The sequence below is a fragment of the Silene latifolia genome, unplaced genomic scaffold (genome assembly GCF_048544455.1).
Source record: "Silene latifolia isolate original U9 population unplaced genomic scaffold, ASM4854445v1 scaffold_345, whole genome shotgun sequence".
Classification (NCBI taxonomy): Eukaryota; Viridiplantae; Streptophyta; class Magnoliopsida; order Caryophyllales; family Caryophyllaceae; genus Silene; species Silene latifolia.
The window spans coordinates 83,762-99,248 of NW_027413276.1; the positions used below are offsets into that span (position 1 = coordinate 83,762).

General features: G+C 38.3%; 1 protein-coding gene and 1 non-coding gene across 2 annotated transcripts; one reads left to right on the forward strand and one right to left on the reverse strand.

Annotated features, from left to right (window-relative positions):
- Positions 1-396: 396 nt before the first annotated feature.
- LOC141639340 (small nucleolar RNA R71) lies at positions 397-503 on the reverse strand. Its single transcript, XR_012542475.1, has one exon. It is a non-coding gene; the product is annotated as a small nucleolar RNA R71 (small nucleolar RNA).
- A 2,598-nt stretch (positions 504-3,101) lies between these two features.
- Positions 3,102-8,039, forward strand: LOC141639338 (uncharacterized; the record flags this gene model as incomplete). The annotated part of the gene is made up of 4 exons (XM_074448490.1): positions 3,102-3,579; positions 3,697-3,872; positions 3,987-4,877; positions 7,920-8,039. Coding segments are annotated over exons 1-4 (1,665 nt in total), but the record flags the coding sequence as incomplete, so codon positions are not given.
- Positions 8,040-15,487: the final 7,448 nt, after the last annotated feature.

The following is a 15,487-nucleotide window of genomic DNA, read 5'->3' on the forward strand; positions in this document are numbered from 1 at the left end:
AATCAACCGCACAATCAACCCACAATGCCTAAGTTTTCATCACATTCCGTACCAACCGAGGAGAACCTACCCAATGGAACTCCCACACCACAACACTTAACCGGAAATTTAATTGCAAAATTCGGATTTATCCAATTAGTCGAAAGAAGCCAATTTGGGGGGATGCCTAGTAAAGACCCTCATTCTCACATGGAAACTTTTTGTGACTATTGTGATGCGATTTCACAAACCGGAGTGACTCAAGACCAAATTCGATGGGTCTTATTAACTTTTTCTCTAATTGGTACCGCGAAACAATGGTTGAAGAGCCTTGATAAGGGTACTCTTGGAATTGACTCTTGGAAGAAGTTGGCTCTAGCTTTCTACAAAAAATTCTACCCTCCGGAAAAGACTAACATGCTAAGAGCTCAAATTACGGGTTTTAAGCAAAGGGACGAAGAATCTTTGTATGAAGCTTGGGAGCAATTCAAAGGAATTTATCACTCATGTCCTCATCATGGACTTAGCGAGTGGTTCTTGGTACAACAATTTTGGAATGGTCTTTATGAATACTCAAGAAACATTCTCAACATGGGATCAAATGGTATGTTCACCGAAGTTGACGATAATCAAACTTGGAACAAGATTGAGGAAATGGCGGTCCATAACTCAAAATATAGTAGACCTCGCAAGGCTACTAGAGGAGGAAAGCATGAAGTGGACTCTATTACCCAATTGGGTGTTTAACTTTGTGCTCATATTGATACCATCAACTTGAAGTTTGAGAAGGCTATGGCTAAGCTTGAAGAAGCCTCAAAATCACCAAAGCATCATGTTAATGCCATGGTGGCATCTTCATAAATCCTAAGTGGGATATGTGAGAATTGTGGAACTTTGGGACATGATCAAAGTGAATGTAGGGGAACAAATGAGCAAGTGAATGCTTTTCAAGCATACAAAAGTAGAACCCCTTATTCCAACTATTGCAATAAAAACACCAAATTCCACCCAAATCTCTCATACAAAAGCCAAAATGTTCAAAACCCTCAACCAACATACACCCCACCTCCCATGAGAAAGCAAAATCAAAGACCCTTTTACAACCAAAACAAAGGTTATCAAAATCAAACTCCATACAATCAACTAAATGACCAAGGTTTTGATGTTCAAAAAGCGGTCCTCCAAATGCAAAAGAATCAACTTGAATTTTTCACTCAAATGCAAAGAGATAGCCAAGCAAAAGACATCACCATCAACAACATCCTAGCCGACACAAAAATGTTGGAAACTCAAATGACCCAACTAGCATCTTCAAGCTCTCAAAGACAAAAGGGGCAATTACCACCTCAAAGTAATCCCCCAAGACATGAAACGGTTAGTGCCATTCACTTGAGGAGTGGTACAAGATATGAAGGGCCAAAGAAACAAGTTGAGGATGAAGTTGTGGAAGCTAGTGACAAGGAGAGAGTTGTGCAAAACTCTAGGGAAGAAGAACCCACCAATCAAGAAGTTTCAAAGAAAAGTGAAGAAAAGGCCAAAGAGAAGAAGCCCATTGTGATTAGACTTCCATTCCCGAGTCGTCAAGCTAAGCCTAAGTTTGATGACCAACTTGGAAAATTCATGGAAATTGATACGTGCATATTCTATACACTTTATTAGTGTTTTTGGCACGTATTTCTATGCGTATTTATTAGCTTTAAGCTATTATTTCTCCCGAAACGGTTTACTTTGTATTTCCTGTGTCATTATTGTAGGAATGACCGGAAGTAAGCTAAATCGAGCCTTTATCTGTTCCCGGGGGCATTTTATGGAAACTATGAAGTTAGAAGCTCAGAACTTGCTCGCCTCGGATTGCGTGCATGAAGATTGGAGGGCTGCAATCTGCTACAGCATTACTGGTCTATCGACCAGATACCCCAGTCTATCGATCGTGGAGTTCAGTAGAGGAAACAGTGTTGCGCAGTGTACTAGGTGGTCGATCGACCGTGCCACTTGGTCAATCGACCAGGTCTCAAAGCTGTGATTTCTTTTACGCGTTTGTCTTTTGAAAGCCCACTTGTAATTTATCTTATGGGTAGAACGTTTATCAGTAGTACGGAACAAATAATTTAGGTTATGTTTTTCATTAGGGAACAACTGAAGTTTTAGATCTAGTTTTTGGGAACGAAGATGTAGAGACTACGGATTTCAATCAATTGTTTTGTTCATCAAATCCTTTAGTAAGCTTTAATTCAATTTCAATCTTCTCTTATTCTTGTTTATTTAATTCTAGTTTCTACCAATTTATATTCAAGCAATTTAGTTTTAATCCCTTAGTTTTAATTCCAATTCAATCATGTCAATTTTATTCCGTATCTCTAATTTTGAAATTGTCATATTCTTAATCATGCGTAGCTAAATTCCTATGCTAGGAATTAGGGAATCCATGGCGTTATAAGTTGATTTTATTAAGTCTAGGTTGAACGCGTACCGGTCTTATTTACTGTTGTGAGATTTTACCCCTTTGCTAGATTGAGAGATTAGCGGAGTTAGATTTTTTACAAGTAATTGGAAAGACTAGTGGAGCGAAAGCAAACTAGTCTCATTCTAGGGTGAAAGAAGACCGAGAGGCTTAGTTCGAATAGGGACTTAGAGGACCTATTTGACATCTTGAGACAGTATTGGATAGACCTTGATTTTACTTGACTGACCTTTAAGCCAGGGTGAACCAAAGTTCCTAGCTGTTTTTTATTATGTACTTTAAACTTCATTTAAATTTTAGTAATTAGTTTAAAATCAACCAACCAACCCCCCTCCCCCCCCATAATTGTCACTACAATAGATTAAAAATAGCAAATAGAATTGATCTTGTCTCTCTGTGGTTCGACCCTTACTATCACTAGCTATAGTTTTAGTTTGGTTTACAAATTCAATTTTGATACAAAACGATGGTATCAAATTTGGGCGCCGTTGCCGGGGAGACGGTGTAATTCTGTTTGCTTTATTTTTAGTTTATTTTTCTTGTCTCAAGGAACTTTGGTTCCTTGAGGCCGTTGCTTACCTTTTCCTTATAGTTTTGCTTGTGCACAGTTAGAAGAAGATTTTGAGAAGAAGACTTGAGTACTCCCGATTTTGCTACAAACATGCCAACAATATATGATCATTCTCAGCCAAAGGTACAAGATATTCCTCAGGGATTTAGCCTCCCTGTTCCTATACAGGGGACTTTTGACATCCGCCCCTCTCACATCTCTTTAGTGGAGCGGAACCTGTTTGGGGGATTACCAGATGAAGATCCTGGGAAGCATATAGAGATCTTCACGGATTATTGCTGTTCCATACCTGTACCTGCTGGAGTGACCCAAGATGAAGTAAAGGAGACATTATTTTTATACTCCTTAAAAGATTTTGCGCGTGAGTGGTACCGCTACCTTGATAAGGTAGCAGCTGGAGTTACAAACTGGACATCTCTAGCTTTGGCTTTCTACAAAAGATATTATCCGCCTGTTAAAACCAATGCTTTGAGAAGTCAAATTACAAATTTCCAGCAAGGACCCGATGAGGAATTACATGAAGCATGGGTCCATTTCAAGAAACTAGTTCGATCTGTTCCTCACCATGGTTTTCAGCAGTGGTACCTTCGCAACCAATTTTATAATGCCTTGTACGATGACTACAGAGTCATCCTTGATGCGGCTGCAAATGGTAGGTTCTAAAACAATGTGGAGTCTAATAAAGGTTGGAACACTATTGAGGAGATGGCAGTTCATAGAGCTGAATATGGGAGTTCGCGTGGAAATTCGCGAAAGCCAAGTGATGAAATGAGTGCCGTTGCGACACTCATAGCTTCTATTAATGCCCGGCTCGAAAAGCTCGACACTTCTAAGGCTTCCGAGAAGAAAATTGAAATTCCTGTTCATAACTCAGATGAGACCGCGGAATTGAGAGAAATAATCCGAGCTCTTTTGGTTCAAGTCACGAAAATAGAAGAAGCTGGGATTGAATCTGCAAGGAATTTCGAGAAGCAGTTGAAGATTTTAGCGGCTAACCAAATCGCAAATTCTTCAAGCAATCGTGAGGTTCCTATTGAGACACTTAATGTAATTCACCTCCGCAGTGGTCTGTCATATGACGGTCCTAATAAGCCAAGAAAAGACTCGGAAAATGATGAAAAGTCAGATTTAAATTCTGGTGCGAAAACGAACTCTACTGCCAGTACCAGTGGTCGATCGACCAACAACATCAGTCGATCGACCAGAATCTATGACGAAAAAGTTTCTGACCAGGAACTATTTGAACCCAGCACCAGTGGTCTATCGACCGAGCCCAATGGTCTATCGACTGGGTCTCCAGTGCTGAACGAAAATCCGTCAATTAAATTGCAACATACCTCAGCCAGTGACGATTTGACGGAGATTTTAAACATTCGGAAGACGAAAATTGTCGACCCTACGACAAGTGTTGCAGTCCCGTATCCGGAGTGTTTAAAGAATACAAAGTTGGAGCATAAGTTCGGTAAGTTTTTGGAGATCGTTAAGAATCTTGTGGTAACCATTCCTTCCACTGATTTAATTACCCAAGTACCTTCTTACACTAAGTTTATGAAGGATATTTTGACTCGTAAGAAATTTTTTAATGATGTTGGTATTATTGCCTTCACGGAGGAGTGTAATGTTCTTTCACGAAGCAACATACCACCTAAATTAAAAGACCCGGGTAGTTTTTCAATTTCATGTACTATAGGTATCCATGAATTTGGGAAAGCTCTTTGTGATCTAGGGGCCAGTGTCAGTGTTATGCCATACTCTGTGTGTGAAAAGTTAAATATAGGTAACCTTAAGGTGACCAATATGACCCTTCAGATGGCAGATAGATCGATTCAGAGACCCTTAGGAATTTTAGAAGATGTACCCGTTCGAGTGGGTAAGTTCTTTATTCCTGTCGATTTCGTCGTTTTAGACATTGCTGAGGATAGTCAGATACCTATTATCTTAGGTAGACCATTTTTACATATGGCTGGGGCCGTGATAGATGTCAAACGCGGAGTCTTGACCTCGGAGGTAGGGGATGACACAATTGAGTTCAGTCTTGCTCGCACCGTGGATCGAACCCGCCGACGATGATACGTGTTATTCCGTTGATATTGTTGTGGGCTGTTAATTGTAATGGAGGGAATCCTTAACCAAGGATCCTTTAGCTGATTTAATCCGTTTAGATGAGTGTGCGATTAATCCAGCGGAGAATCTTTGATGAGTGGATGTTTTGGAAGCAGTAATGGAAGACCGCGAGCTCACAGAGGAAGAAGATGAGATGATCATAAGCCTGGCCAACGAGAATTTGGTTAACACTTGCTATACCATTGAAGTTGATTCTGCCTATGCTGCTGAGGTAAAGGTGCCAGAGCGTAAGCCACTTCCTCCAAATCTTAAGTATGTCTTTTTAGATGATACGGAGCAATACCCAGCTATTGTTAGTGCTAAGCTTGACGTTAACCAACTTTCTGCTTTGATGTGTGTACTTAAGAAAAACAGGAAAGCTTTAGGTTACTCTTTGGATGATATTAAGGGCATCAGCCCTGACATTTGTATGCACAGAATTGAGCTAGAGGACGGTCACAAGCCTTACAGACAGGGTCAGCGAAAGCTGAATCGAAGACGCAGGAGGTGGTCATGGCTGAGGTAATGAAATTACTCGATGCAGGAATTATTTATACAGTTGGCAACTCCAAGTGGGTTAGCCCAGTTCAGGTAGTCCCGAAGAAAGGAAGGACCACTGTGATACAGAATGAGAAAAATGAATTAATACCAACTCGAATTGTAATAGGTTGGCGGATGTGCATTGACTACAGACAGTTAAATGCCGCCACAAAGAAAGACCATTTCCCCCTCCCTTTTGTTGACCAGATGACCAAAAGACTAACCTCGAATAAATTTTTCGGTTTCCTAGACGGATATTCAGGGTTCTTTCAGATCCCTATTCTTCCGGATGATCATAGTAAGACTACATTTACCTGTCCACAGGGTGTTTTTGCATACCGTAGAATGCCTTTCGGATTTGTACGCGTTGACTACCTTTCGAGGTGCATGATGGGGATTTTTTCTGATTATATAGAGAATATTATGGAGGTATTTATGGATGACTTCTCAGTTTATGGTAATGACTTTGATGGTTGTTTAGCTAACCTTGATAAAATCATGCAGCGTTGTATTGATGTTAATCTTGTTTTAACCTGGGAAAAATGTCAGTTCATGGTCAATGAGGGAGTTGTGTTGGGACATTTGATTTCTGATAAGGGCATACATGTTGATAAAGAAAAAGTGCAAGTGATTAAGCAACTGCCTCCTCCTATGAATGTTAAAGGAGTGAGGAATTTCCTTGGCCATGCTGGTTTTTATCGGCGGTTCATTAAGGACTTTTCTAAAATTGCTAAACCACTTACACAATTGCTTCTTAAGGATGCTGTTTTTGAGTTTACTGATGAATGCCTTTTAGCTTTTAACAGGTTAAAGGAGGCTCTAGTTTCTGCGCCAATCATTCAGCCGCCTGATTGGGACCTCCCATTCGAGATTATGTGTGATGCCAGCGATTATGCGATTGGTGCAGTTTTAGGACAACGGAAAAATAAAGTTTTGAATGCCATATATTATGCGAGCCAAACTCTGGATGAGGCTCAAGTTAATTATTACACAACTGAGAAGGAGTTTCTAGCTGTAGTTTTTGCCTTAGATAAATTTCGGTCTTATTTGTTGGGTTCTAAGGTTATTGTTTATACTAACCATGCAGCGCTGAAGACTCTCTTTCTTAAGAAGGATGGGAAGCCGGGGCTTTTGAGGTGGATACTCCTTTTGCAGGAGTTTGATTTGGAGATTAAAGATAAGAAAGGTGTAGAGAATGTGGTGGCTGACCACTTATCTCGTCTGCAGCTGACAGAAAGGGAAGATTCGTTACCCGTTAATGATTCTTTTCTTGATGAGAGTCTGTTAGCTATTACTAATTCGGGGTCTTATCCACCTCCGTGGTTTGCTGATTATGCTAATTTTGCAGTGACAGGTAAAATACCACCCAAGCTTTCATGGCAGCAGAAGAAGCGGTTCGCTTATGATGCTAGACAATACTTTTGGGATGATCCATTTGTTTTTAAGGAATGTGCAGACGGTCTTATCCGGAGATGTGTGCCTCAATGCGAGGTCAAGGATATCCTAGAAGCTTGTCACTCTTCTGCCTATGGTGGTCACCATGGTCCGTCCCGGACTGTGGCTAAGGTACTCCAATCTGGTTTCTATTGGCCAACTTTGCATGCAGATAGTCGGAACTTTGTTGCTGAGTGCGATGCTTGTCAAAGATCGGGGAATATTTCAAAGAGACATGAGATGCCACAGGTAGGCATTCTAGAGGTTGAGATTTTTGATGTCTGGGGCATTGATTATCAAGGACCCTTTTTGAGCAGTCAAGGTAATAAATATATCCTCATAGCTATAGATTATGTGTCCAAATGGGTAGAAGTTGTTGCTACCCCTCATTGCGATGCAAAAGCAGTGATTAAGCTGTTTAAAAAGATAATCTTCCCTCGTTTTGGTGTCCCTAGGGTTGTCATTAGCGACGGAGGTATGCATTTTAAAGAAAAACAGCTTTGTGCTATGTTGACTAAATTCGGTGTCCAACATCGTAGAGGTTTGGGGTATCATCCCCAAACTAGTGGTCAAGTTGAGATTGCTAACCGAGAATTGAAAGAAATGTTAGCTAAAGTTGTTTCTAAATCGCGGAAAGATTGGAGTCTTAAGTTGGATGATGTTTTGTGGGCTTATAGGACCGCGTTTAAAACGCCAATTGGGATGTCACCGTTCCGATTGATTTATGGTAAAACATGTCATTTGCTTGTTGAATTAGAACGTAAATCTTGGTGGGCAATTTGTGATTTGAATTTAGATCCTAACCTCTCTCGTGAGAAACGTATGACGCAGTTGAATGAGTTAGAAGAATTTAGGCTGCTAGCCTATGATAATGCTAGGATCTACAAGGCGAAGACGAAGCGATGGCATGACAAGAGGATCATCAAGCGCGAGTTCAATGTCGGTGATAAGGTACTCCTTTTTAATGCTCGTATCCGTTTATTTCCTGGTAAGCTGAAATCCAGGTGGAGTGGCCCTTATACGGTCACAGCAGTTACAAAATTCGGATCAGTTAAATTGGAAACCTCATCTGGAGACCGATTCAAAGTGAATGGTCAATACGTGAAACACTATCACGGTGCAGACGAATTTGTTGGGCAGGTCGAAGTACTATACTTTGACCCACTTTTAGAAGCTGCAAATTGAGGTAAGAAGGTCGTGCGGGACCTCTTAAACCAGCGCTAACCGGGAGGCAACCCGGCTTGTAATTTTTATGTAATTAGGAACTTTACAGTTTTATTTAATTAATTTGCATTAGGAGTTTTAGATTTATTTTATTATAGTTTGCAACTACTGTTATGGGAAGACGTGCGCCTTTGCGAGTGTTGCAGGTAATTATTTTATGCAAAGTGCGTAGGGTGATTTGCTGGATGTTTATGAGAGAAAGATGGAAAATTGAAGTTGAAAAAAGCAATTTTAACGTAATTGAGCTTAATTGCCAGTACCTGAAGTCGATCGACCAGAAACATCAGTCGATCGACTGAAGAGGAAAAAGGCAGGAGCTGTTTCAAAGGAAGATTAGTCGATCGACTGGGTCTGATAGTCGATCGACCACAGTGCGACATCAGAGGTGAACAATATAGGGAAGTCTTACTTCTTTTCCTCCATCATTCATTCATAACACTTGAACGAAAAAAAAAGAAGAAAAAACCCTAACTCTTCCTCATTGCGATTTTTCGACTCAAATCCCCCTTTAATTTCGATTTTTCTTGCTCAAATCTCCAAGATCTCATCAAAGGTATGTCGCTAATCATATTTTGGTCCTTTAAATTTGATTTTTGCTGAATAATAATGCCCAAATTTCGAGCAATCTCACATTGTTTCGAAAAAAAATCGATTTGGGGAAAATCGATTTAGGGCTAATTTCTTTTCGAATTTGTGCTTTAATTGCATTTGCTATCCTATTTCTTTGAATTTCGAGCCATCTCAACAACTAGGAGGAGTCTAATTTTGTTTTCCCCAATATTTTCGAATCCCTAATTTAATGTTTGATTTCTGTTTGTAATTGAGGGTTTGTTAATTTTCATTATTCAATATTGTGGAAAGCTAGTTGTTGAGTTTGTTAAATTTTGTAGGAAGCATAAATGACGAAAGGGAAGGCAGTAGACCGCGGGCAGACAAGCAGTCAAGGAGCATCTAAACGGTCGCGGGTTCCGCCGCCAATGGTCGAGTTAACTACGGATAGTCTACCTGGCTATTCGCAGGTGATTTTCTCTTCCTCTACTCAGAGAGCTAAATTCCTTACCTTGGTCGAAAAAACGAAAGTTCAAGCAACCCGTTTTATACATAAGCCGACTTTAGAAAAATTAGGGTGTCTTGAATCCGCTGTTTCTCTGCTAAATGGGACAGGGATGTCAGGATTGGTGGACATGGCTGAGTTCACTTTCCATATTTTAACCCTTGAGTTTTTCTCTTCTTTTGCTTTCGACTAGGCTTCTTTTGAAGCTAATAAAAGTAGCTCATGTATCTCTTTTCGGCTGTTTAATATTACTTACTCCTTCACATTAGTTGAGTTTGCTGGTTATTTGGGTCTTTGTTTCGAGGGTAACACTCGGAATCTTCTGATATGCACAGGGTAATGTGGTCGTGCATATCCGACCTGGACGCCCCTAAGAGGAAGGGCACTTTCGTCCACTTACCCTCTTTTCGTTACTTCTTCCAGCTGATGGGCAACACCATCTTTGTCGCAAAGAGTCAAATAATGATAATACAATTGAATTGTCTATCTTGGCAGGCTACCTGAACATCGAGAGTCGGGTAGCCCATATTTATAACATCGCTTATTTGACTGCCTCTCACTTTAACACAATAAGTGAGGGTACCTCTTTGACCACTATTGTCTGCGGTGGGTTGGTGACTGGTATAGCCCACCGTCTGGTTCCTGTCTTTCCTTGAGAGGAGGCTCCTCTAGACCCTCATGCACGCTTCATGGACCTTGACTACGTCAAGTCCGTGAAGTGGGTCGACACTCGGGTTTGGTGGAAGATTGATTCTTTGATTTGCAACCCCATTCCTATCCTTGGCCTCCCTCCCATTTTGCCCCTTAAAACTGTTTTGGGGGCGACTCGACCGCCTTTGCCTAGCTATAGGCTCCCTATTAGGGCAGGCACCACTACTGCTTCCATCTCGGGAAGAGCTCGCGCCTCCTCTTCACAGGCCCCCTCCTCCTCCACTCCTGCTCCCACGGGTTTCCCGGCCACTTTTCGACCCCCTGCACCTATCGTTATCCCTGCGGTCATGGAACAAAGGGCGGTTTTACGTGTGTTGAGTGATTTATGCAGGAGTTTTGATCAGCACAAGATGGACATGGCTCTTGCCATGTACCCGGTTTACGAGGAGTTTGCACGGACAGGGATGCTCCCACTGGGTCCCTGGACCCACCCGTCTTTCTTTGTCCCCTCGGAGGATTGTTGGAAGATGAAAAGATGAAAAAAAGCTGGACTGGGATCCGAGCGTCTCATCCTTCGAGACGCCCATCCAGAAGCTCCACAGAACGCTCGTCCAAGCTGCCAGGCCGCTCGTCCAACACCCACACAATCCGCACGTCCCAACCTTTTGGACGCTCGGATTGTCCTCCAGAGCAACACGTCCTCTTCATTCTTCATTCGAGATGCGCATATTTTTGAAAGACTAGCTAAAAGGAGACCCGCATCTTTTCTTGAGAGGGGCGATTCCTCAAGGACTTAATCGTTATTTAAGCCCTTAGTAACCCTAATTTGTGCACCTAATCCCCACTATAAATACCCCATTAGTCTAATTAGATTATCATGTTCTTCTTATCAATCTTTAGTGTAGTTTATATTATTCTAATCTCTCTTTAATCTTGTAATCAACTTCTAATCAAGTATTAATATAAATCTCATTTCCTCAATTTCTCTATTATTCATCTTTTATTTTGGGTAATTGAAGATTATTTGGGTTTATTGGGAGATTGACAACCTTTCATCAATCATCAAGTACTTCTATTATTCTTTGCATTATTATTTTGGAATCATCATTAGGTATAATTCTCTTAATCCCTTTTTAATTATTGTTAATCATCTTCATTTATTCTTCATGTTTTGCTTTGTTAATATGATTGACAACCTTGTTAACATGTTAAACTTGATAATGAGTGAGTAGTTTCCTTAACTAGGGTTAATGGGGAATTAGAGGAAACCAACATGGGGGATGATTCATGCTTAATTTAATATGTTCACATAATTTATTTGCTTGCTTGTTGTGATCTTAACTTATGCACATGTTAGGTTTGATGAAATGCGAGCCTATGAATCCTTATCTTGCTTGTTTACTTTTATTGTTATTTAGTTTTGTGATATTCTTATCTCAACCCAAATTGCGACACCCATAGACACCACTACTCGCAATCGAAAATCCTACATCAATACTCGTCCCTTGGGATCGGACCTTTACTTGCCTCTTTACTAGTAGTAGAGTTGTTTGTGAAATTATAAATATTGTTTTGGTTTAGGTGCTCCTAACGACAAGTAACCGAAATCTAAGCGCAAAGCGGACCGACCAACGAGGAAATCAAAATAGTTCTAAAAATTCAACATAAAACTAAAGACAAAACATAATAAACCCAAGAATCCACCGATGTAGCATCATGGTCGGCTACATCTAGCTTCCCTCAAGATCTTTTAGGCTTGCTTTTCTTTGCCCTTGTCCTTGCTAGGATTCCCTAATTACAATAAAAAGGGAAAATATCATAGCTTGTATCAGAATACCAAAGTTGAGATTTGAAACATAAAAGATAGGGATAGTAATTTACCTACTGGAATAACTTTTCCAGCTTTGATATCGCCAAGTTACTTAGGACAATTTCTCTTCTAATGCCCAACACCATTACAATAGTGGCATTTGTCCCCGGACGGGGCACCCTTCTTGGGCTTAGAGGAGCTAGCTTCATAAGCTTTTCCTTTGTTCTTGTAGGGAGTTTGCTTCTTTCCCTTGTGACCACCATGTTAGGGTCATATACCTATTATTAGACTCCTCTAATAGTGAACTAATTAACTTGTTAATTATTTGTTCTTTAGATCTAGTGCATGCATAACAATATGAAAGATTTATAAGAAAAACAATGTTCCTTACATTGTTAAATGGTTCGAAATATGTGGGCACAAGTAAGGTCACCTTCCTTCACTTGTTCTTGAGCTAAATTTGATGGATGATCCTCCTAAGACTCCAAGTATAGAAGCCACTCCAATAAATTGCACCCAAGATTAAACCCAAAAATTCCTACTAATATTAACTAGATATGTAGTAGAAATATAACCTTAATAATACTAATGTTCTTGTATTACTACCTCTAGTAATAGATGATGAGTATTAGTATTGTAGAGAGTTTTTATCAATTGCATGTGGGGGAAAAACAAGAGAGAAAACAAGCAAAAGCACTAGCCAAACTTTGAGCAACAAAATGCTCTCTTAAGTAAGCCAAAACAGGTGGCCTTACCCATTTTTATTAATACGTTGATTTTTAATATGTTAAAAATACATAACAAATTTATGTTACATATGACATGTGACATATTGACAATTGACAAAAATAATATGGAATCCATATTATCATAAGTGCCGAAAATTGGAGGTGGTTTAGGCTAATATTATGGTTGATTAAATAAGTGGAAAACACAATCATTCTTAATAGAGCCTAGCCATGCAACCCTAGTTTGCATTGTGAAGGCAAACAAGGGCATGCATTGGGTCTTTCTCTTCCCCCTTTCTTCCCTCCTACCCGGTTTCACCCTAGGAAAGACAAAAGGATTTTTGTCTTATATTTTGATATACACTACATGAATAAGTGGGTATCATTCTATTATTATTCATTCAACTCATCTAAATAAGATTTTAGAAAGATAAAAAAAACTTCTTCTTCCTCCTCTCCTCTAACCGGTTTTAGAGAGCCAAAATACCAAATTATTTTGGGTCATTTTTCTACAAAATTAATATTATCTAGTACCTATAATATTAATTTTAATTAAGAGAAAGCCTTGGGTATTATTCCTTGGGAGAGATCCTACACTTGGATCTTTTGTTCATCCAAAATGAAAGCTCAAGAACAAAAGAAAAGGAGATTTCTTTTGTGCCCATTTGAACCGAAAATACAATGTAAGAATAATAATTCTTCCTTATTTTGCTTTAATGTTTGCATGCATAAGACCTTTTATTAATTTTATGACAAATTAATTTATAACATATATATGAATATGTAAGTATATAGATCTACTTTTCCTTCAATCGGTATCAAGGGCCATGGTTGTTTGCATGCAAATCGGTTAAATGTTTTTCTGAGTTATAAAGATTAACATATAAAACTTGTAAAATTTGTGTTATTATGATATATCACGAAATTAATTCATTCATGTTAAAATTTATGGACCTAAAATGTTTTAGGATATTTTGGTTAAATTTACGGATTTTTATTGTTCATATTATACAATAATGACATTTAAATATGATTTTATGAGTAAAAATGTCATTTTCGGTCTAAAATTAGCTATACTTCAAATTTTCCAGTAATTATCCATGGATATGTTGTCACATATATTATTTTGAGATAACCTGTAAATTTTCATAATTTTTGGACTTGTTATGCTCGAAAAATGGATTTTTCATTATTAAATTCGGATTTAGGTGAAAAATAGGTTAATATGAGTTAAATTTCGAATCTGGTCATAGAAATTTAATATGTTGTCACATGTAATTTTACAAGATGTGTGTAAAATAACGGGCTATAGTGAAGTCTTTTTGCATGATTTATGGATTTTTGAAGAAAAATAGCATAAATAGTGACATTATTAGTGAAAATTTAATAAAGCATAATCTATGACTAAAGAAAAACGTCTAATGTTGCATTTTATTATCTTTTTCAGATCTAAAATTGAAAAGTTGATGAATAAAATTTTTCTCATGTTTTTATGATTATTTTATTAAAAACCGATTAACCGCAACATTGTTTTTCCGGAAAAATTTCGAAATTTTTGACCTAATATTTTGAACATTATGAGTGTCATGGTATTTTTCCAGAATGTTCATGAGTTAAATTTCAAATTTCAAATTTATTTGAAATTTTGTGATTTATTTGAAGTTTATAGCCCATTTTTGTAATTTTTAGTCCATTAATGAACAATTTTATATATATGAGTTAATTATGGTCAAATTATTAGTGAAGACTATATTTTGAGTCCTAAGAGGTTAGGGTAATTAACTTATGCATAAATATGAATTTATGTAATTTTTGTGATTATAAAATGTTGAAATCACGCAAATCCGTAAAAACCGAGTAATATACGATATTGGCTAATTAAAGGCGATTTAGCATAAAATTGAGCATGTTCATACATATTATAATGCTGCATTTTCTTTATGATTGTCATAATTTTAATTTATGTAATTTTTGAATTATGTAATTTTACTTAGTATGGCCTTAGATTTTAATTGGTATTTCCCGAAATGTATGGGAATATCGATTCGGTTGTAATTTTATTGTGATCTCGTATCACCGTTTTGTAATTTAATAGATTTATTTTATTTTAGTTACAAATGTATAATAGGAAATTATGTAATTTATTATGTAATTTTATTCATTAGGAGTTCCCAAAGACGGATTTCTTCAAGAATGGTGATACATAAAGACGGTGTTACCTCGAGATGCGTGCCACAACCGAAGTTCAAGGGACCAATGGAGTTGGTTTCCGAATATGTAATAGTTAAATAGTTTTTCTATTTTAGGAAAGGCCATACTAGGATTTATTTATTTTTATGCTTGCATTTTATTTTATGTCGCATGCATCGCTAAATCGCCATAACTAAAACATGCATCCTTAATTTATCGAGTTTATCGACCGTGTCAATTAAAATTATCGTAGTTCACCGCTTTAGTTCACTTAAAACGTGATAGATAATAAATTGATATGACCTCTCGCTAAAACAATTAATTGAGACATAGCCTTACCAAATAGTAGAAACCATGAAAACCTATTTCGCGAGGGAGTGCACTCGGCCATCCCAGGGTACAAACCTTGTTACGTAGGGGAAGTGGGTGATGAATGTCTATCCACCGAATTCGTGTTGATGAGGGTTTCATCGGCCATCCCGTGCCCAAATAAATGTGAATTTGGATCATGGACACATTTATTCGAAATTTGGGTTGACCTCAACGGAAGTATTCGTGACCGTAGTCGCATGTGTTCCGGGCTATAGATAAATATTAGAGTAATTTTATCGACCAAGAGTTCTAAAAGTAGAATCGATTAAAAGTTAATCCACCGAGTTATATTAATAAAGGTTCCATCGGCTATCCCGTGCCTAAGTTGATATGAATTTGGGTCTTGGAATCATTTATAATAGTTGGGTAG